Source organism: Python bivittatus, unplaced genomic scaffold (genome assembly GCF_059951505.1).
Source record: "Python bivittatus isolate LINGU-HERP-01145 unplaced genomic scaffold, Pbiv_v1 ctg000440_np1212, whole genome shotgun sequence".
Taxonomy (NCBI): Eukaryota; Metazoa; Chordata; class Lepidosauria; order Squamata; family Pythonidae; genus Python; species Python bivittatus.
In genome coordinates, this window is record NW_028277063.1 from 962089 (window position 1) to 984916 (window position 22828).

Here is a 22828-nt window from a genome sequence, read left to right on the forward strand (position 1 = left end):
CAGCTTTCAAGATTTGTTCCAATTTTTCAGGGCTTCAACTTCCTTTCTGAGGTCTTTGCAGGAAAGAAAAAAAAAGGGGGGAGATTCAAGTTGAAGAAAAATCCACATGGCAGGCTATTTTTTAAACACATGGCTCAGAAGCCTTTGCTCTGCTCTGTTCCACTGGGCTCCACCCCAAGACAGAAGCTGCTGCCAAGCTATTCCTCTAACCGAGCAAATTCCAGCTACCCTCTTCTCTCAGTAGATGACCCTTCCCAGCTCTGCTAACTGGTCTATTAGAAATCACCATCTAGCTGCCAAGTTCCAGCTGCTAACTCTCAAGATTTGAGCCTCAGGAGAGCTGAAAACCTTCCAGCTGAGAGCCAAGATTTACTGAAGGAGGTCTGAGAACTAAATGTGCTTTTTTGGAAATGAAGCCCCTCGGATGACATAATAGTAACAACACAATCAGAATGCCAGCTCTTGTTGTTTTAAAGGAAAAATTCTGGTCCACTGCGAAGTGGTGCTGAGATAGACTTTGTAGGGAGCGCGTGCTAGGCACAGTGTCTTCAACTGACTTACAAACTCAGTCATAAGAGATCCCTACCCCAAAAATATGGTTTTCAATCTGGGGTTTTCTAGGCTAGGGAGGTAGGTGCTGAGAGGATGGGCCATGATTTGTGTTTGATTGTTTGTTTGCCAGGTGTCCACATACTGAGGTATCTTGGTCACCATTTGGCAGGACAGCAACACTGCTGCAAGAAAATATTTAACACTTCTGGAATTGCCAGGACTCATTTCCTGAAAATGAAGCAGCAGCATGAAAGGCCAGGCGCCAAAAATGCCCAGCTCATGCAGAGGGACTGCAGTCAGATACCCAGAAGAGGCTTCCTGTGTTTATATAATAGCAATTAGTTTTCAGCAGCAGGTTAGGAGACTCGCAGTGGAGTAAAGGTGAAGTGACGTGCATATCAATATGTGAAATACGTAGGAGTATCATCGGAACAGGATTTGGGGGCAGATGTCCTCAGCTAGACCCTGCAGAATGAGGAACAGGGATCTCCAAACACAGCACCAGCTAGCTTACCTCCTTTCAAAGGGATGAGGATCAAGCTCCGCTTGAAGTTCATGTCTAGAATAATGTAACTCCACCACTGGAGATGAGGAAAAGCTATAACATTCTCTTAAGATCCCTTTGAGCAGCTTGACACTCACTCACACTGATGAATGTGGGAGCCAGTCACTTTTTTAGAAGCAGAAAAAGGATCGTTTTTGGTTTCTGAATCAAACACTATCTAGTTGGCTGGGATCACACATCAAGCTATGATGCAGTATGTTAGTTTAATGGGTTGCATGAACCCAGACACTATGGTTTATAAATCATAGTTTGCAGCTTAGCATGCAGTGCAAAGCCAGACATTTGTGATTTATTTTTATAGGACATGGTTAAACAAGCTGTGGCTTATCCCCAGACCTTTGGGACATAACTGGAATCTTAAGATGATGTTATCAGCCTTCTTACAAAATAGTTGCCCTGACAGGTGTTAACCAGCCACAAAATGCCCATTGGCCAGTAGGTAAATTGGTGATGCTATCGCTGCCAACCGTCAGGATGTTCCCTATCACCTTGGCTTACCTCTTTTCTATGTAGGCGGGAACACTTCTAAGCCAAGCTCTGCACTGCAGCCACCCACCTTTTTTTGTTCAGAATGCTTCTGGGACCAACAAGGGGCTCGGAGAAATTCTGGAAAATAAAAATGAGGTGAGTGCTTGCCTTTGTAGTTCCCGTTTATTATTATTTTTAATTAAAATGCTCTAAAACAAACAGGGAGGGCAGAGAGGCTGGTGGGTGGCAAGGGAGGTGGGGACCTAGGGTTGATATGTTGTACCACTAGATTTTTATTTCCCATGAACCACAGGTTGGAATGTAACAGCACACAACACTCAGCACTGTGGAAAACAGAGGCAAGTTCTATATTATGCCCACTAAACTAGATATGTGAAAGAGCGCAGGGACTTTGTTTCAACCAGACTTGACTTTCCATTGGGGTGGGACTGATGATCATTGAGCAGATTGGGGATGCCCTTTGAACGTTGCAAACCTAAGCACTAACAGTAGGGGCTGATCCTTATTCTCACACAGAGCATTGTTGTCAGACTTAGCTAGCATACCTGCAGTTTCACTCAGCTGACAGTCTCCCTGTATTGTAGGTATACTCTATGTTTAGGATGATAGCCTTAGTCTACCACCACAAGTAAATTATTCCCCCATACCATAATATCCCCTAACCTGTCTGCGTAACCTACAGTGCTGTTGCTTCCCCTCCAGCCCCCTCTCCCACCTTGGCTGTCGGGCTCCATTCAACCCTGCTCCCATCACGCAGCTTTCCAACCTCCTGAGTCACTGGCTGCGCTATTGACACAGACAGCAGGGCAAGCTGCCAAGCAGCCAGCAAAAGGACTGGCCTGACGCAGCCAAACTTCCTTCAGCCCTCCTAGCAACAAAGCTTGAAACCCTTCACCTGCGAAGCAGCAAAATAAATAAATTAATAACAACAGAAACCCAAACCTAGACATTAATTCCTCCTCCCCCCCAATTTAGAAAAGGGATCTCAGCTCCTGTCCTTGAGAGTTAATACTTTCCAAAGCTCTGCCTCTTTACAGAATCTGTTTCCTTGTGATATGAGAGAGAGAGAAAGATGTCAGGAGGGAGCGCAAACACTGGAGAATTGTGTTGTCTTTGTAAATCTCTATTTATATAAGCAGAATATAAAGCAGGTGGGACAGCAGCTAAATTGCATCAGATTTCAGAGAGGAATGCTTATAAATTGACCACACACATGCCTCCAACCTCCAGATCTTGCCAGTTCTACCTGCAGCTCTCAGTTGTAGCCAACTATTTTGAGCCTCTGCCTAAAATCAAACTGTTTGTTATTGGCACGTATTATATGCCACCAAGCAAATCTGACTTTAGATCTCACTCTACAGGCAGATAATTAATGAATGGAATGTTATATTTGGGGTACCAGGCTGACAGAGTTTCCTAGCTGTTAAAAATAGGTTTAAAAAGCTTTGGATTACTTAAGTGGCTTTCTGTGCAATTCAGTTGCTTTGTAATTTTAAAAAAATAGTAAGACTCCAATCTGAGATTTGTGTAAACTGCCCAGAAAAGCATTTCTTCAGAGGAACATGACAAAAATCTACTATAAAATAAATAAAAATAACCTTCATGAGAATATTAGAAGATACCTGCTGAAATGAAATCTGATTCACAACCCTGCTCCCCAAAAGCCTAGATGCAAGTTCTTGCTGTCCTCCAGCAACTGGTCATCAATGATATACTACGACTGAACACAGACCAGTGTTAAAGCAATAATAGCATGTCACCTAGTACAGAGCACTCTTTTATTTGTTTTTTCTTAATCCACATAATTGTTAATGTGTTAATAATTAACATAATTTTGCTAACAAACCAAGATGGTTGAGGACACTCTGTAAATTAAAATGCCATCATCATTTTGACCAGCTAAAAAGTCTAACCCAGGAACCCTCGCTATGGTAGTGTTGACAGAACTCAGTTGCAAAACTAGAAAAGTTTACTGAGTAACATAATTCAGTTTATCATGGGTAGGAGCATCTCCAAAAACAACTTGTTTTCTGATTAATTTTATCAGGGTAGTGCTTTCTGGACAACAGCAGCAACCTGCATTCTCCTCTGTCTCCTAAATCTACCACTAAGCCACTCAACTCCATTCACCAAATAACTACAAACTTTAGTATTTTGAAGGAGAAAGAAGAAAAATTTCTAACTGCACTATGTATGTTATACATCTCCCATTACTCCATTACTCCATCTGCCCTCATCAACACTGCTCTAAAAAATATCTATTCAGTCCTATGGTTTTCAAGCAGGCCTACTCCCATATATGTGGAAATGGATTAGGGGTTCACTATCTTTTTTTCTTAAATAGAAACCCAGAATTGTTTAGTCTTTTCTCAGAGGTAAAACAGTCCAACCACCTGTTTATTTTCCAGTCCTACAAGGTCCTGTAAGATGGAGTAATCAGAATTATTACTATTAGTAATCAGTGATTAGTAGTCTTATCCACATGTCATACTAAAACATCACACAGTTTGTTTGATTTTACTTAGGAGAGTACACAATGTCAGTTCTTATGATTTCTAAGCCAAAACGTACAGCTTAACATATTAGGCAAATTTAGCAAATTGTAGCTTATTTAACATACTCCAGTTAAGCAAACTGATAGGTGAACTCAGCTTTTGTTGTATTTAAACCACAGTTTATCATTACACTGTCTCAATAAATTACAATTTATTCAATAAACTATGGTTGAGCAAACTGGCTTAACTCTATGTATGATTTCAGCAGTGTTTCAAGTATGGCCACACACTAATTAGGCTTTGCTAGCACAATGAAATGACATTGAACATACTGAAGTGGTAGATAGCTTCTGTGTTTTAGGATCGACTATCAACAGTAAAGGAACAAGCAGTCAAAAAATACACTGCAAAATAGCATTTGGTAGAGCAGCCGTGAAGGCCTTGGGAAAAATATTCAATTACTGTGATGTGTCTCTACCTACAAAGATAAGAATAGTGCGAGCAATGGTACTCCCTGTGAAACTCCATGGAAATACAAGTTGAGACTTTGAAGAAGCAGGATAGGAAGAATATGTATGCTTTTGAACGTTGGTGTTGGAGTAGGCTCCTGAGAACACTATGGATAGCCAAGAAAATAATTAAATGGATCATCAGATGAATCAATCCAGAGTTCTCACTCAAGGAACAAATGACTAGGCTCAAATTATCCTACTTCGGGGACATTATACGAAGATCTAGCTCTCTGGAGAAGGCTCTGATGCTGGGAAAGGTGGAAGGAAAGAGAAGAGGATGACCAGCAGTTAGAGTGGTGATGGGTAGCACCATTAAAAGACCTGAAAGAGCAGGTTAGGGACAGATCAGCATGGAGAAAAGCTAGCTATGTGGTTTGTAAGAGCTGACATCAACTTGACAGCATGTAATCAATCAATCCGCACATTGAGAGCCAATATGGTCTAGTAGTTAAGATGCTGGATTAAAAACTGATTATGTGCCATCAAGTCATTGTCAACTCTTAGCAACCACATAGATATTCTCCATGCTGATCTGCCCCTAATCTGATCCTCCAGCTCTTCCAACGGTGCACTCGTGGCTACTGTAACTGAGTCCATCCACGTTGCTGCTGGTCATCCTCTCGTTCCTTCCACTTTTTAAAACCTGGAAGAACATAAATGTTGAACCTGCCATAGGCATGGAAGCTGGCCGGATGATTGGGGGCCAGTCACTTTCTCAGCCCTTGGAAAAAGGTCCTGATAAGCCATTTCAGAAACCACCACCAAGAAAACTGCCGTCTTGTCCCCGTGGTCAACAGGAGCCAAGATTGACTCGATGGACCATAACTATATAACAGGATTAGTATTAATGTACAACAATAATTGTACATTGGCCTGGGGTGGAGAGGGAATAACTCAAGCATGGGGATGGCTAGCCCCATAGAGGCTTCCTGTCTTCAGCCCCAGATTTTTCATTTTCTTGGACTCTCCTTTCCCTTTTTTAGAAATGTTTTTAAATTGATGTTTTATGTATTTATATATATTTATGGTTTTAATGTTCTGTGTGAGTCGCCCAGAGTTCCCCCATTGGGGGGAGATGGGCGGGGGGGAAATTTAATAAATATAAATAAACAAACAAACAATAGCACGATGAGGCCTCAGAGAGAGGGGGAAAAACATTTTTTGTTTCATATAAAGACGGAGGCAGCTACGTTTATTGTTTTAACGGCTGGCTAACAGCCAGAAAAAAATCCAGTCCCTGAAGCGTTTCCCATCATGGTACCTGCAGGCTGAATTTCTGCTCGCCGGAAGACAGCAATTAAAAAGAAGCGCGGAAGAGAAGCGGCTATTTGCTTTTTGTGAAGAAAAGGACTTAGTTGCTTTTTGGCTTGTGGCAAGACAATACCTTATCTTTAAAACTGTCTACAGACCGGCAGTGCGGTTACTTAAGGAAAGACTGTGGGCATGAAAATATAGTTGAGTAGTTCATCCTTCAGATAATTGGACGTGAATTATTTGGATGGCTAACCGGGAATAATAATTAGCCGGGAATAATAATTCGCCTCTATTGGTAATAATAATTAGGCAAAAAGCCCCAATAGTATGGTAACAGATATTCTACCCACTTACGTAGCTCTATGGTGCTTTTTAGCAGCCACTTTTTAAAAAAAGACATCCGGTCGAGGAAAATGGACTTCCGGCGACGGCCATATTAAATCCGCGAGGTAGCGTTTCAGCCAGTCGGAGTCTAAAATTACTTCCTGTTTTTTTAAAAAAGAATACCTGTGTTGAACCGACTTCCGGTCGAGAGAGAAGGGGTGGCCGTCTCTATCTAGCCCTCCTTATAGAGTACTACATTCATTATTGGGGTTTGGTATATTTCCGGTTTGCTTGTTTCGGTTTCTCTATTGGCTGTGGGGGAAGACTGGGGAAAACCGGGCCGTCGAAAGGTGGGACGCGGCAGATGAGCATGCGCAGAGCAGGACGGTGCGCTACTCAGTCGCTCTCCGGCCGAGGGGGATTCCTGCCCTCAAGCTATCGAGCTGCCAGGAAGGAGGAGTTGCCGAAAAGAGAGCGCGCGAGCCTTTCGCGCGCCTGCGCTGTGGGTCCCCTTCGTTCTCTTCCCCCGCCCCTTCGCGAGTTCATCTCCGAGGTGTGAAAAAAAATAAAAACAAAGCTATGAGGGACCGAACGCAAGAGCTGAGAGAGGTGAGAATGCCACCCGCGCGCCCCTTCAACACGCACGGCTAGCCCCGCCCACAAGTCGAGGTTGCCCCTCCCCCTCGCGCCGCCGGCCGCTCTGGCTTCGCGCTGCCCTTCCCCCACTTCCTTCGCCTGGCAGGCTGTTCTCTTCTCCCCCCCCCGCAAATTGGTGCCTTTTTTTCACCTCCTCGAGCTAACCTAACGGCTCATTCCCGTCTCCCTTCCCTCCTGACTCGTAACTTCTCTGCGCTGGACTCCGTTCCCGCATCCTCTTTGTCCCCATGACTCCTGGTGGCTCCCTCAGTTCCTGGGTCTGCCCGGGGAGATGGAAGTGCCTCCCTGCTTGACATGGAAAAAAACTTCGCTTGCTTCGTCTGCCTCTTCTCTTTCTAGCGCAGGAGTGGGAAGAGTTACAATAATCATGTTTAAAATGGCGGCCACCACCTTCCTTTCCTCCTGGCTCCCCATCTCCTCACTCTCATCTGCATTTTTCCCTCCCTTCATTATATTGCCTGCATTTCTTGCCACCTCTGCTGCCCCATGACCTTTGCTATTTGGCCCCCCTTCCTCCATCACTGCTTCTCCTGGCATGGTTTCTGCCCCCCCCCCCCGAACTCTGCCTCGTAATCGTGCCCCAGAGAAAGTTTAAGGCAGTTTCTCAAACTTGGCAACTTTAAGATGTGTAAACTTCAACTCCCAGAATTCCCCAACCTGCATGACTGGCTGGGAATTCTGGGAGTTGAAGTTCACACAGGTTAAAGTTGCTAAGTTGGAGAAACGCTGGTTTAAGACAAAGGCTCTCAGCCTTGAAGCAACAGAAGTTGAAAATGGGAGAGGTTAGGGAACCATCCTCACTGCACTACATTGTATTGGCACCACAACTCCCAATAGCTGATGCTGGCTGGGCCTGATGAGAATGGTAAAGGCACCAGGTGGAACGGGAGGGCCTCAGATTCGGACCGGGGAAACCTGTACTTCCAGGTGGGCAAGGGTCTGTCACCTCTTCCCAGCCTAATCTACGGGCAAGGTGATTATTAAAAACAATAGGGAGGCTGCCCTGAATTCCTCAATAATAATATAAGCATGGCTGGGTTTTTTAACATGTGACTGCAGTGGAGGGGCAAGTTTTAATTTGTCTCAAAGAGGTTTGCAAATGCATTGGTATGAAATTATTCACACATTTATGTATGCATGCTTTCTGTCACCTCAGCAGCTGGCACTAAATCTGTATATTCATTATCATGCCTGTGTTGTGGACTCCCCCCACCCTTTTTGTGTGTGTGTGTGTGTGACTTCGAGTCAGTCTTGACTCCTGGCAACTGTCTGGACAACTCCCTACTGTTTTCTTGGCAAGATTTTAGAAGTGTTTTGCCATTGCCTCTTTCCTAGGGCTGACGGAGAGTAACTGGCCCAAAGTCACGCCACTGGATAAGTTGTGGTTTCTTGGTTTCTAGCCTGATGTCTTAACCACTACAACAAACTGGCTTCCTGGACTTTCCTTAATCTTCCATTGTTCCCATCCTTCACAATAGGATGAAAAATAGTTTCATTTCCAGTTAATAGTTAACCTTCTAAAAATTTCTAAAGGAAAGGAGAGAGTTGGTTCAACTGTTCTCAAATCATAATTGTGGTTCTTTGGGCTCAACCCCACTAATTAAGCAGAGCTGGATAATTGTAATACATAGTTAAAGTTTTAATTGGCCAAAGCATTTAGCTGTAATTAAATAGTAGTAATAGTTCTATTACTTTCTCTTACATTTTGAGAAAGGACACATGTCAGTCTTTTGGAAACTTTCATGATTCCCTGAGAGTTTTGGAGGTGCCATGCCAGTTCTTGGCATCTTCTGAAAAACATGTATTTGATGCAATCCACAATTTGAGGACTACTGAGTTATAGGAATGACAACAGAGAATTTCCAAGGGAGGAAATCCTTATTGTCTAGCTCACTCTAGTTTTCTCAGCTACAGATTTTTCTCCTCAAATTCTATAGAATGTCGTATATTTAAAGCACTTGTTAGCAAGATGAACTTTTTGTTAAGAAATAACATTAAACTATGGATCCACACATAGAAGAAGTCTGCACAAAGCTTGCAAATTATAGCTACCTCCTATTGTATAAAACCAGAAAGAGAAATAAACCTGAATTCAGTTTCATTTCAGTCATTACAAGCAATTAGCTAGTGTGTAGAGCTGGACTACACTATCTGGGCTCCAGAAATCTGAATGAGTACTAGATGACTGGAAGGAGTTTGGGATTTCCACATGTATTTGCAGCCCAGATAATGTAGCATTCAACTAGTGAATTTTTCACATCAACATTCTGTTGTCTTGTGTAATTTTTGTATAAAGAATTATACAAAAGAAAGCTAGGATTATATAAAGAAAGCCAGGAATTAGCAAAAGTAAAACAGAAATCTGGCTTATTCCACTTTTTGAACCCATGGTACTATTGTGTACAACAGTGGTTCTCAACCTTTTCTATGCCCCACACCCCTAGGAAATGTTTGATTAATGTTTGCATCCCCTACAAAAGTAATATCACATTTGAAGATGAAGAAGTCTAATTTCTAATGTGGGTGAACAAATTGAACTTAAAAAAAAAAAAAGCTTTTAACTCAGTGCATACAGTCGTTGCGCCCTCTGAAATTCCATCTTGCATCCCAGGTTGGGAACCCCTGGTGTACAATAATAATGGGTGGGAATGTAAGAGCCCGGTAAAGCATGTAAGCTCTGTTCTGTTCCCATACATTGTGCTAAGTTGCCGTTTAATATTATATATGAATGCTGGGTGACAGTTGCTTTCTGCACAGGAAACGGGTGCCTGTTATTCCTTACAATGAAGTAATTTCTGGATTTACAGCTTTATTTGGTTATGCTTCTCTTACATATTTATCTAGCATCAATAGTCACCCAATATTCATGCCAGGCTTTCATATATAATCATGCTGCAGTGTATATTCAGCTAGTATTTAGCAATACTTTTGATACTTCATTTTTGCTTTCACATGGGAATATTGCCTATCAGTCTCAAAAGTTCAATATTAATCTAAGAATAAATGGAGAATATTGCCATAGTGAGAAGAGTAATTGCTTTCTCAGAATGTGCTAAAGTATGTTTAAACCCATGATGTATTGAATAAACAGCAGTGGGTTAGGCTCATATAAACGTGAAGCCCAAACCATATTATTGCTTGGTATAATATATGAACTTAGCCAATGTACTGACTTAGGCCTTGGCAAGAAGATTGTCTCATTCATTCTTTGCAGGTGTTAACATGATACCAAGTCATGTAATTAAAATGTGTTGTTCTAATTACTAGCTGCTTTTGTAGAGTTAAAATTAAGATACATTTAAAAAAAATAATTTGGTGTACCTTTTTTTGTACCTGCCATGTATGAGGTATATATACTTTCTCAGACATATCTGATTTTCTTTTATTTTTTTTCCACAGAAAGATGATGACTCAGACAATGAAGAGGTTGAACGTGTGGCCCTTGTCACATGGCCTGGATCAGCAAAACACAATGACTCCCCAGATCCTACTGATGAATTCTTCGAAATGGTATACTGATCTTTCTGAGCACTTGGGGAGTTGATAATCCACTTGGTTTGCTTTTTTTCTCTCTCTCCCTCCCCCCCTCCCTCTCTCTCTCTCTCCCCCCATGTATATATAAATAAATAACTAATGAAGGCTTTTTTTCGGTCTTCTATAAAAATGCTTACTCAGTGTCTGATTTCTCTTCCCATTGTGGTGGTAAAAGGTACCCACCCATACATGTCAGCTGCATTCACTACCAACCCTATAAGATGCCCTCCCATACATGTGAACTGCTTAAAGTCCCCTTGTAATAAAACATTCACAGCAAGCTGAATTGACCCTGGGTAGCAATAGGAGGAGGAATCAGACAGGAACCAGGGCCCCAGTAACCCAAGTGGTTTATATTCACTGACCATATAGTATAGTTAGCATGCTAACCTAGTAGGAGGGGATCAATAATGAGAAGAACAGGATACAAGAATGATTAGAAATTTTGAATGTGAGGTAGGCTATTATTTTGTATTTCCGAGAGCAGATCCTGGGTGGAAATGGATGTGAAAGAAAAGGAAAGTAGTAAAAACAATAGATGAGATCAGAGTGACTTCAGGAAGAGAAAGTCTGTGTCCTGTATGAAAAAGCAATCTGTCCTCTAATAATCTAACGGGAAATCATTTTTAGTTACGTTATGCTGGTTTGAAGAGGTTGAGTTTTAATTTATGGATAATTTATTATATGTTTTTATCATTAACTGCCCAAAGTCTATGACTGACTTTGTAAATAATTTTTGTAAATAAATAATCTCCCAACAGAATGAACGGAAAGTGAATCTGGAAACTGCTTAGAACAAAATGTGTGTGTGTGTTTGTGTATGTATATGCGCCATAGCATGATCATGTGAAAATGGATATTTCATAAAATGATGAAATGAAGAATGTTGGGGATGAGAAAAAACATACATATAAAAGAATGATTGCTGCAGAAAATGAGTATGAAAGATACTGTATATGTGCCTATAGAGAAAAAGATTCTTACAAAGAATGTAATGAAAGAGAGCAAGGAAAGATTAAGATTATAAGAAGCAGGGAAATTACATAGCGATTTTGATGGAAATAAAAAATAGTTCTAGAAGTGAATGAAAACGTTAAACAAGGACCTTCCAATAGAATGAATGCAATTAAAAATAAAAGTTCATTTGGGATGCAGCCAAAGGGAGAAAATACTTGAAGGAGTATTTGAAAAATTGAGTGCTTTAAAAGTTAGTGTCCAAGAGGAAAAAAAATATGGAAAAAAAGTTGTAAATACTTTGGCAATATAGACAAATAGTGAAGCTGCAAGTTAAACGGTATTACTGGGAAAAATTAAAATACGGAGTGGCCATTCAACATATTTAATGTATGTGAAAATTGCTGAACCTGATTGTTGAGAAAATGCTATTATTGTTCTATACATAGGGGGAAATGCAAGTTTGTAAATGCAAAAAAAAAAACCCCTACTGTAGGATTAGTTTAAGTGCTTGGGAAGATGCTTAGCAAAACTTTATAGAAAGGATATGAGAGGTGACAGTGAGCAAACTGATAACTGCAGTGCTGGGGGTGTATAGATCAAGTTTATGCTTTTCAGCAGGTCATTGAAAAATATGTGAATAGGAAAAAAAGTTTATGTTGGTTTAGAGAAAATCTATGACAAAGTAAATAGGCTTACATTATGGAATGTTTTGCTTGAATATGGAGTTACAGTTTGTATTGCTGAATACAGTTAGAATGATATATGATGGAAGCATGTATGAACAAATTGGAATGCTTAGTCCTTAGTTTGTTCAATATACTGTATATGAAATCCTTCTGGTTGTTTAATCTGTTTATGAATAATTGTATAAGGAGTGTAGAGCCTGTTGTACCACTAGAGGTATGCTGGTTGGGGATGTGAATGTACGTGCACCTTTGCATGCAGACGATGCTATGGTGCTGGATGAGACCTCAAATGATTTGCAGCAAACGTTAGACTGTATGATGTAATGACAAGTATGGATCTGAAAACTAATGTATCAAAGATGGAGGTTGTATTTAACAGGAAAATGGAGTAAACATTTGTAGGTTATAAGAGAGGAAAAAATAAAGTAGAAGAATGTGTACAGTATATCTTAATAAAATTTCTCTGTCCATTTTTAGTAAGCATTTAAGAAATGCAAAAGGTGGTCAAAAGTTGAAAGTAATGTGATATGATATATTAGTGCTTGTTGAAAGAAGTAAAAATGGCAGTGTATAAAAGCATGCTTCTGCCCACTTTGTTATTTGGAAGTGAGGGTCAGGAATAAATGGCTGCTGAATTAACGTGAATTGAGTACAGGAGTGAGTGGCCACATGTGTGTTTGGATGGAGATTCTCAAAAAGAAGAAGTTTGCAAAGTTTAAAGGACAAAACGCAATGTATGAAGCAATGTATCGATATGATGGAAGCAAGGATGTTTTGCAAAAGTAGTAAGGTATGTAGGGGTATTGTGGACTATATGGGTATAGAGTAGGCTTAATTATGCTTTCAAATATTTATTTCATGCAATTAATTTCTTTTGCTTACTACTTCTTGTCTCTTGTGCTTTGCATAAAGTTGGTTATCCTGAAAGGGAAGAATGCAATGGGTATGGGAGTGCATGTTATTTGGCCAGTTGGCTAGGATGATAGTTTATAATTAGTGACAGTGAAATAAGTGATTTCAGACAATTGTTATGCTGCTTAATTAGTAATATTCTTCATTGGCAAACATGTTAGGGCTACTGGCAATAGAAAGGAATATGGTAGTCCTCACTTAACTACCATAATTGGGACCAGCAACTCTCTTGCTAAGTGACACAGTTGTTAAGCGAGACATCATGTGATTGCGACTTGTAATTTTTCTGCTGGCTTCTCCATTGGCTCTGCTTGTCGGAAGCCAGCTGTGAAGCAGGCGAATGGTGATCAGGTGACCATGGGGACACTGCAACAGCCATAAGTGCAACAACCGGTTGTAAAGTTACTTTTTCAGCACTGTTGTAACTTTGAATGGTCACTAAACAGGGCAATCGTTAAGCAAGGACTACCTGTAATTATTTTCTTCTTTTGTAATGCTTTTTAAAAAACAACATATAGAAATTAATCCAGTTGTATCATCAATGTTTCTGAGCTCTCTGAGATGAGATCAGGATTCAGTAATTGGTACTAACCTTCTCATCATATCATTTATCTCCTTTTTAGACACATGGCATCCGTGAAGCCTTGAAGAAGCTGGGAAATGAAGTGAAAGAACTAGAGAAAAAACAGACTACAGTCCTGGCTACACCAATCCCTGAAGAAAGTAAGTTTCCAATGATCAAGCCTCAGACTCTGCCAATATATACACTGTACCATTTATGCACTTGGCATCTTGCAGACTATTGCATAATAGGTTAAATGTTCCAAAATTACAAAGGGAAAACTAGTTGCAAATGCTGCGATCCATCTATAAAACTAAATTAAACTAGGATTGAGGCTCAAGATGACTAGGCAAAGGTGACAGAAAATACTGTCTTTGAGAAGAAATTGGTGGAGAAAGGAAACATTGTATATACATGCTTCAAACAGGAGACTTACACAAATTAGACAGCTAGAAAGAATAGGTGGAATTGATCAAAAAAACAAGATACCTTTAGTCAGTTGAGGGTAAGAATCAGAAATAGAAACCAGCCTTGTTAGACATAACAGGAACTGAAAGAAAATGGGTTGGGCATAGATAGCTTTAAAAATAAGGGCGAGGAATTTGTGCTGCAAGTAGAGTAGGAATTGAGAAGGAATCTGAAAATGGGTCATCACAGTCAGAAGAATTATTTTGCCAGCAGAATTCTTAGTAGAGATATAAGAAGTGAAGTTTAGAGAGAAAAGCTGGTGAAAGGAAATAACAAAAAAGTACAGGTAGTCCTTGCTTACTGACTGCCTCGTTTAGCAACTGTTCAAAGTTACATTGGCGTAAAAAGCTTTGTGATCAATCCTCGCATTACAACCATTGCAATATCCCACAGTCATGTGATCACCATTTGGGCAGTTTGCAACTGGCTTGCAACAAGCAGAGTTAATAGAGAAGGCAGAAGTAAAATCATAAGTTTTTACTGTAAACCACCCAGAGTCACTCTGCGGTGAGATGGGCAGTGACAAATTCGAAATATAAATAAATAAAATAATTTGCGGTCACATGATGTTTCGCTTAGCAACTGCAACACTTAGTGACAGAGTTGCTGGTCCCAATTGTGGTTGCTAAGCGAGGGCTACCTGTACAGAAGAAGATGACCAGTTATGAATTAGACTTTCAACCAAGGCATAAGGGAGGGGACAGATAGATTTTTGCAGAATTGTTCAGGAAGAAGTGGTGTGACTGACAATGGAGTACAGGTAGTCCTTGCTTAGTGACTGCCTCGGACAGTGACCATTCACAGTTACGACGGTGATGAAAAAGTAACTTTGCAACCAATGCCTGCATTTACAACCTTTGCATTATCTCTCTTTCTCAGTCACATGTTAACTATTACAGTCAGTTAGTAGGAATTGTCCTGTGTAAAATCGTAAGCAGTCACAGTCACATGATTTTTCACTTAGTGACTACTTCTCTTAATAACTGAGTTGCCGATCTCAATCACTGTCACTAATTGAGGACTATCTGTAAATGTATAGGAGCAAACTGAGTTTCCTGGAGGAAAGATAGGGGGCCAAGTGTACTCAGTCAAGGTGCTTGCTAGAATTGGATATGATGACAAATAGTACAGTTGCTGAATTTTCAGTGTGTTTTCTAGGCATGAAGCAAGACTTACAAAAGCTACGTGAGGAGATCAAGGAGTTGGCAAAAGACATTAGAGCCCGCCTGAAGAGTGAGTCTGCACAACTTATGGGGAAAAGGAAGAGGGATGTATATTGGGTCTTCAGCTTGGGACTTAGTATCTGGTGCTCTGAAAAAATGATAATTTAGTTCCCATTTCTCTCTTTCTTGAATAAAGCATTGCGATCTAATTATAGACACTTTTTAAATATGTAGAAATTGAGCCTAAGAAGGAGGAAGAAGATGAGAACAGAAATTCATTCAACAACCGAATGAAGAGAAATCAGGTGAGAGGCAAAGCAGTTGGTTGCCTTGGTAGGGAAGCTAGTGAGGAAGCAGAAATGGTCTGCATAACTCATTGTTTACATTTCTGCTTCAGCATGGGATCCTCTCCCAGCAATTCTTGGATCTCATCAACAAATGCAACTCCATACAGTCTGAGTATCGAGACCGGAATCTGGAGCGCATCAAACGACATCTACACATTAGTGAGTATTTGTGGTTGCCTTTGTTAGGGACAGAAAATATTGCATTTTAATGTCAAGTCCTCTTGGACAATTGTCCCAAATCATAGTGCCAGCTGTAGGATAAAAAGAAAGATTGTGAGACCCAAAGTCATTTGGATTTTTTTATGGCTAAGGTAAGTCCCAGATGGCTGCCAATTAGTGACTGAATCAGATTTGAGGTTTTGGTTAGGACATTCCAGACTTTTGGAACAATGATACCTGTCAGAGCATCTTCACAGTTCTAGATCTGGTCAGTCACTGAGATAATTACGCATGTATTGAGAAGTCTGACAACTGCTCATGGATGGGCCTTCTTCATGTTGGTTGCCTCCGCTCTAGAATGTTCCCCCTCTGGACATTTGAGGGACACCTACTATAACTTTTAAGGTTTTTTAAAGAATATATTTGTCTATTGTTTTATATTCCTTTGATATATTATTTACTATTATTATACATTTTATTGCTACTTTTATTGTATTTTTAAAATAATTTAATAAATAACTATTATAATTGTAATAGTAAAAACTAATACAAACTAAAAGAAAGAAAAAAGAATAGAAAGAAGCAGTAAAAAGTGCAGAGGAAAAGAAAAAAAACAAAAATAGAAAGAAAAGCAAGAATATAGTAAAGAAAAAATAAATATATAAAGAAGTGACTTCCAACCTTCATCACAAGTATAAACAATTTTAGTAACTTTTCACTTCCTCTTAATTTACAACCAATGAGCTCTTCATCGCATGTCCCATCTCTTATCTATAAACAAAACCATAAAGCATCATCATTTCAGTCCAAATGTCAGAAGTCCATTAAGGTTGTTAGAAATAACAGTGTATCTATTTTAACTTGCTCAAATAAACCAACTTTATATTCCTTCCTTTTACTTCTAACAATCTTAGTTTTAGTCCATTCAAGTAATGTCATAGAACTTGAATTCTTTTCATTTCTTTCTTATCCCTTCTCACAAGATTCATCCAAGCTTTAACAAACCTCTTTTGTAAATCCAATATATCTGTAAAAGAATTATCCAGGTCACTCTCTTGGTTTATTATTTGTAATTCCCTTTTGATTTTTAAAACATCAACTGATTTATTTTGAATGTCCAATGAAACATCTTTTTCCATGTCATTCTTATAGCCTGTCATTTGTAGATCCACTTTCAGTGTCAACTCTGTCTTGTCAGATAAAACTTGTTCCTCTTCTGCCATTTCTTCCAAAACATCTTTTGGACAGTCTATTCATTGAAGCAAACATCACTATTGACATTGTTGATACTAACTTCTGATTCCATTTTTTAAAAGTATTTTAAAGTATTTCCAATGTTACAATATTTTGTGTCATTCTGTAGCTGTTAATCAGGTTTATGTATTCTTCTCCTTTAATTAAAATCTTTAGTACCCTCTAGTGTCCAATTATTAAAATTGTTTATCTCTTTTATTTTCAAAACAAGTCAACTTTCCCACGGGAAGGATTCTTATAATTAATTCCAAAATCTTATTTCAAATTTATCTGGATCCTTAATCCATTTATGACTTTCTAAAATTAAAGTCTTAATTAGCTTTTTGCTGTTTATTTCAAATTTAAGTTCTTAAGCTTGTAGTTAAAATTTTCTTTCATTAAGGATTGAAGGCAGACTCACCTGGTATTTTCATACTTGTCAATCCAAAGGTTTCTAAGAGCTGAAAAGTAGTTAATAAGCAATTTCCTAATGTGATTAGAAAAGGAAGTGTGTGAACTTTGTGTCCTTTTAAAGGCACTGGCCACAGTTTGAGCAAGATGGCAATTCACTTGTCTCCCAGTGCTCAAAACCTGCTGGAGGCCACTGTCTTGTGGTCTCCTTGCAAGGAGCAACTGTCTGGAGCACTTGTCTGTGGTCTTGTGGTCTCCTTGTGTTTTCCCAAAAGAAAAGGGTAAATGCCTGTTTTATAATTCAATACCTGGAACCCTCATTCTCAGTATCTGATTTCTCTAAAACAGGGAGGACAACCTGTAGCCCCAAAGTTGCATGAGACCTCAGTTTTCTTTTTGTGGCCCCTTGAAGCCCATTTGACCATGATTTCTTGGAAACCGAAAGCACTGTTTCTCTTTTGAGGTAGAAAATGGAACTAATCCAGTGTAAGCCATAAAAGAGAGAAATCACAAACGCCGAAGAAAGGACCACAATTCAACCCCCCCAACTCAGTTCTGTCTACAGTGTCACATGACCCCATTCGCTTTGTAACCTTCAGCCTATTTCCCCCTCCACTTCCCCAGCATGTGTTAAGTGCAGCTAGTAGGCACCAAAAGCCATTTGCCTGTCCCTTCTCAAAAAGTTTGATACATTCTGTCAGGCATATTTTTCTTCCTGGAAGAATGTCACAGAGTTTCTACAGTTAGCTTTTGTGCTCCATCACTGAATGTTCAGTTTTATAGAACCCTTCAGCAATGTGTGCTATTTGTATACTAGCCAAGTAACTTTCCCTCAGACGGATAGCAATTGTCTGTCATCCTCTAAAGCAGTGTTTCTCAACCTTGGCGACTTTAAGACATGTGGACTTCAACTCCCAGAATCAAAGACTGAAACAACTACAATTAAAATTACAATCACAATTATCTCAGAATCTCTGTAGTAAATGGAAACAAAGCAAACAAACACTTAAACAAAGCTATTTGCCAGTATAACCCAGCTGCAAAATACAGAGTTTTCCCCTTAACCTTATCGGGTTCTCTTCCTTTCAGCTATGCTGTTTGCCATGAGAGGGCAGAGCAGATAACCTCAGAATTCCAGCATAGCCCCTGGCTTTTGGATCTTATGCTTCAGATTAAGGATAGAGGCCCTAGACTTCTGGATTCTGTTCAAGGGCAAAACAAGTGTCAGAGGTGCTGGGAAAAAGAGATTTTGGGGTTAATTTCTCATTTCTGACAGGAGAGTCAGAAACCTCTGTTGGTATCAACACTGTATTTCTATTCCCTCAGCTGGTAGTACGGTGGTGTCTGATGAAGAGCTGGATGACATGCTGGAGAGCGGTCAGACAGAGGTGTTTATCTCAAATGTGAGTATCAGAATATTGGGCCTTTGGAAGGAGGAAAAGTCTCTAAACAGGGGGATTAATCTACCTCGCCTTTTTCATGCAGCTCATGAAGGACACACAAGTGACAAAGCAGGCTCTGAATGACATTGAAACAAGGCACAGTGAAATCCTTAAATTGGAGCGCAGTATCCAGGAGCTACATGACATGTTTATGTTCCTGGCTACAGAAGTGGAGCTGCAGGTATGAAGTGGGGGAGAAAGAAAAAGGAGGAGAATTGTGATCTGGACACACTTTTGTTGAATCAGAACATCAGCTTAGTAGGATCTACACAGATCTACTAAGTGTATGATGTCAGAGATATTTTTATGGTGTCAGAAATCTTTCTCAGCCTTGTTTGGAGATATTAACGCTTGAACTTTGGATTTCTTGCATGAAAACGATGTGCTTTACTTCCCTGAAGAGAGAAAGGAATATCTGTTGAGCCCTCTTATTCCCTTTTTTATCTGTTCTGACTTTCTGATAGCATCCAGTCTCCTTCCTATTAGTACTGTTAATGTACTGTTAAAAACCCTTTAATGTGGGCAAAAGATGAACTGCTGTGTTTGAACACTTTTGTTCCTTTTTCTATGAACTACCGTTTGCTTGATTTCTTTTCTCTTTACCTCTAGTTGTCCCATACTAATCTGATCCCACTAACTGCCAATCTGCAATGGAACTCTTAGTCTCACTTCTTTTTCTGCCCACCTGTTCTGCCTCTGGAACCAGTTGTCTTAGGCCAAAAGCTTCTCCTTATCTGAATCTCCCCTTTTGATTCCATTTAGGGAGAAACGATTGACAGGATAGAGAAGAACATTCTAGACTCTGGGGACTATGTCAAGAAAGGACAGGAGCACCTTCATACAGCTCAGGAGAATCAGAAGAAAGCTCGCAAGGTAAACAGCCCGTTTTCAGTCCATATTCAGCAGGCACTTTCTAAAAAAATGAAACACCCTTCAGCTGTATCTTATAGGAGCAGAGTTAATGATCCTGGGAGTTTCTGCTTTCAGTTCAGGGGGGGGGAAAACTTTCTGAGTCCTTGTAGTTCAAAAAATAGCACATGGTGAAACCTCAGGGAGATGAAAGGTGTGTTGAGCAAGTATGCCTGTGGGTGAGAAGGCTTTCACATTTACTTTGTTACTCCCTAAAGCTAGCAGAGAAAGAATAAATAAAGCAGAAGTTGAGACACTTCCCCTATCTATGTCTCTTAACGTCTTTTTGCCTTTTCTCTGTTTTGGGGCTCTGCAGAAGAAGGTCATGATTGGCATCTGCTTGAGCGTCACAGCAATCATCATCATCATCGCCATCATTCTGTCTATTGCACTTTAGAAGGACTCCCACTTGTGTCTCCCTTCATGCTGCGTGGTCAGAGCCTGATGGTGTGTACAAGGAGATGGAAACCCAAGGATGCGGCTGGATTAAACTTGGTTGGCCTATTGAGCAGGCTTGAACAGAGACCTGGTAACCAGGTGCCTTGAGGTGCATCCCTAAAAGTGCTTTATATGAACAAGGGAAAATGGCAGTAGCCATTTAACTTTTGATGGGAGCCAAGGCACATTTCTCCCATGTGCTTTTGCTCCTGTTATACAGTACAAGGATGCAGCTCTTTTTGGCATTTCACAGAGGTAGAGAGGCCTCCGTAGTGTCTCATGTCTTCTAGAAGGAATTGAAAACATTGGGAAGGTTTATTGTACAGGTTAAGCAAGAGGGAAGGCTATGGGATGGCTACCATATTAGATAGAGCTTTTCAGTTGGGATCAGATTGAGAATAGTGACTCTGGTGAGTTTTGGATTTTTTTCCCTTTGTTTTTAGGATTTCCACTTGGCTACATCTCTATCCTGGAACTGTTACCCCTTTTGTGGGGTGGCCTTTGCACTGACAGATGGCTGGTGGAGATCCTCCTGCCCCTCCAGTCCTGAAAGCACATGCTGCCTGTTGCCTAGAATCCTTCCCTCCATTCAAAACTGTTTCCAGGTGCCTATAACACTAGATTATAAGAAGGTCTCTGCTGTGTTGGTTTTGACCTTCCTGGTTTATCTTTGTAACATTTTCTTCAATGGATACTGTAACCTTGATCTGTCCATATAGAAATGGTGATCAGTCACTTCCATTACAGAATCCTCGGTTTTTTGTTTACTCCTGTAAAGCTACAACAAAGCTTTGAGCGACCCTAATTTTCCTTTCCTGATCATGGCACCTTTTTTTTCCTAGTCCTCTCCTAAGTACTGCTTCAGCACCTTCCTCAATCTGCCGTAGTTCATGCCATGTCACTTTATAAAAAGGCTCGTCCCCACACAAAATATTCTTAGTGTTCACTAGAGGGCAAAGGAAGAGAAGAATATTCTGCAAAGGTTGGGGCAGATCTTGATCCTTCACATACTGTACTCAGCCATGTAGGGGGAAGCTCTAGAGTCCAAATCTGAGTATTCTTTTCATCCTGAGCTGGTTTACTGGGTTTTTCTCCTTTGTCTTAGAGACACAAGCCCATTTTGACAGAGGATGGCAGATCAGGACATCCTGGTTCACTCTTGGCTGAAATATTGGGGTTGCCAAGCTATTTTCCAATTGCCTTTAGAGCTTTTGTTGTGTCTTTTCCCCACCTATGTGCCTTAGGAATTGTACACCCAACTTTTTGTGATTGCAGATTACTTCCTTCTCTCCTTTGGATCTTTTGGTCATGTTTCTACATTGAATTGATAAATGCCCCAGTGCCAACCTAAAAAGGATTGAGAGTGAGTTATATGATCTTTGCCTTTGCTCCCTTATGGAATTTGCACAGAGATCTGGAACCAGATGGCCTGAAATCATGTTCAGAGGGCCAGATTAAATCAAGGTTCCAAATGTTCTAGCAAGAAATAACAGCCAAGTCATCTGGTGTCTTTCTCCATGCAATTCTAGCTAAATTATGTTGGGAAATCATGATACAAGTGGAAATTAGGGCCTCCTGGTCTTGTTCCTAAAATTCCAATACTTTTGTATTTTGAAAAAAAAAAAGGGTTACCTACTCATAGAATTAAGCATTTTTTCCAATTGCCTTGAAGACTCAATGTACTCAAAAGTGGCCTGACTCAAATTATTTTGTAATATAAAAATAAAAGCACTTTTAAAAACATCTACAAAGCAGTTGTGTCTCTTTAAATTCTGAAGAGTTGTACTTCTCAACCATAAACCTTCAGAGGCCCTGGCTTTTGGCTGCTGCTACTAAATGCCAGATTGGTCTGTAATAAGGTCTCCCTCCTCTGTGATTTAATTCCTCTTCCAGACCCAGCCAGGTCTCGGTAATACATGCCAGGTCAGGCTGCTTTTGAGTACATTGACCTGGTGTGTATTACCAAGACCTGGCTGGGTCTGGAAGAGGGGATGGCCCTTTTTGGAAATGGCCCAGTGGGGTTTCGGGCATGCCATCAGCTGAGACTCCAGAGTAGGGGTGGAGGTGTAGCAGTTGTCATCTAGGAGTCTCTTAAGGCTTTCAGGGGCACTGCTCCACAAGTTGCTGGATATAAGACCCTGATCATTAAGTTGGGGTCTAGGGATCAGTTGGGACTGTTGCTGCTGCACCAGCCTCCCTGCTGCATAGCAACCTCCCTGTGAGCTGCTTGACTCCATCATTGGACTGGCGGTGGAGTTCCCCAGACTTACATTCCTGGGGGACTTCAACCTACCTTCTCTGGGAGTCGGGTCAGAGGCAGCTCAGGAGTTCATGGCCACCATGATAGCCAGGGGCCTAACCCAGGTCACCCAGAGCCCAACACGGGACAGTAGTCACACACCTGATCTGGTTTTCCTGTCTGAACAGTGGCAACGAATTGGGGGAGTTTCTGATGCCTTCTAATTCTTGTCGCATGTGCGTCATGTGGGCAGGCTCTTAAGCTGGGCCTTTGTTGCATGCCTTAATTGTTGCATTAGAAATGGTTTCTGTATCTCTCTTGGTTATCTCCAGTTTGAAACCACCTTGCACAATTTATTCCATTACAGTCATTGCCTCAACCTACAGAAGGTCCATGGTGAGCTTCTCCGGAGAGTAATTTGAAGTCCTTGCTAACATTGGGGTGATGGCCTGACATGAATGGTTCATTTTGGGGACAAAGTAAGAGCTCAAAGAACTTGACTGAATAAGTATCTTGAGTT

The 22828-nt window shown here is 40.5% G+C and overlaps 1 protein-coding gene across 2 annotated transcripts; it reads left to right on the top strand.

The window, feature by feature from the left end:
• The first annotated feature begins 6375 nt into the window (after positions 1–6375).
• STX4 (syntaxin 4) lies at positions 6376–21704 on the top strand. 2 transcript variants are annotated; one of them, XR_456342.4, is made up of 11 exons: positions 6376–6800; positions 10248–10358; positions 13561–13660; positions 15126–15200; positions 15365–15435; positions 15528–15636; positions 18607–18683; positions 18766–18903; positions 19485–19595; positions 19948–20078; positions 20513–21704. XR_456342.4 is itself a non-coding variant. In XM_007434070.4 (10 exons), the coding sequence occupies exons 1-10, from the start codon at positions 6771–6773 to the stop codon at positions 20026–20028; spliced, it is 903 nt and encodes a 300-aa protein (XP_007434132.1). In that variant the 5' UTR covers positions 6377–6770; the 3' UTR covers positions 20029–21704. The 2 variants fall into 2 exon arrangements, 1 of the variants encoding a protein (XP_007434132.1); XM_007434070.4 differs by having other exon boundaries at positions 6377–6800; positions 19948–21704.
• The last annotated feature ends 1124 nt before the right edge of the window (positions 21705–22828 follow it).

Coding starts and splice junctions, on each gene's coding strand:
- STX4 (XM_007434070.4), top strand. CDS start 6,771: ATGAGGGACCGAACGCAAGAGCTGAGAGAG. Junction 6,801..10,247: donor GAACGCAAGAGCTGAGAGAG/GTGAGAATGCCA, acceptor TTTTTTCCACAG/AAAGATGATGACTCAGACAA. Junction 13,661..15,125: donor TACACCAATCCCTGAAGAAA/GTAAGTTTCCAA, acceptor TGTGTTTTCTAG/GCATGAAGCAAGACTTACAA.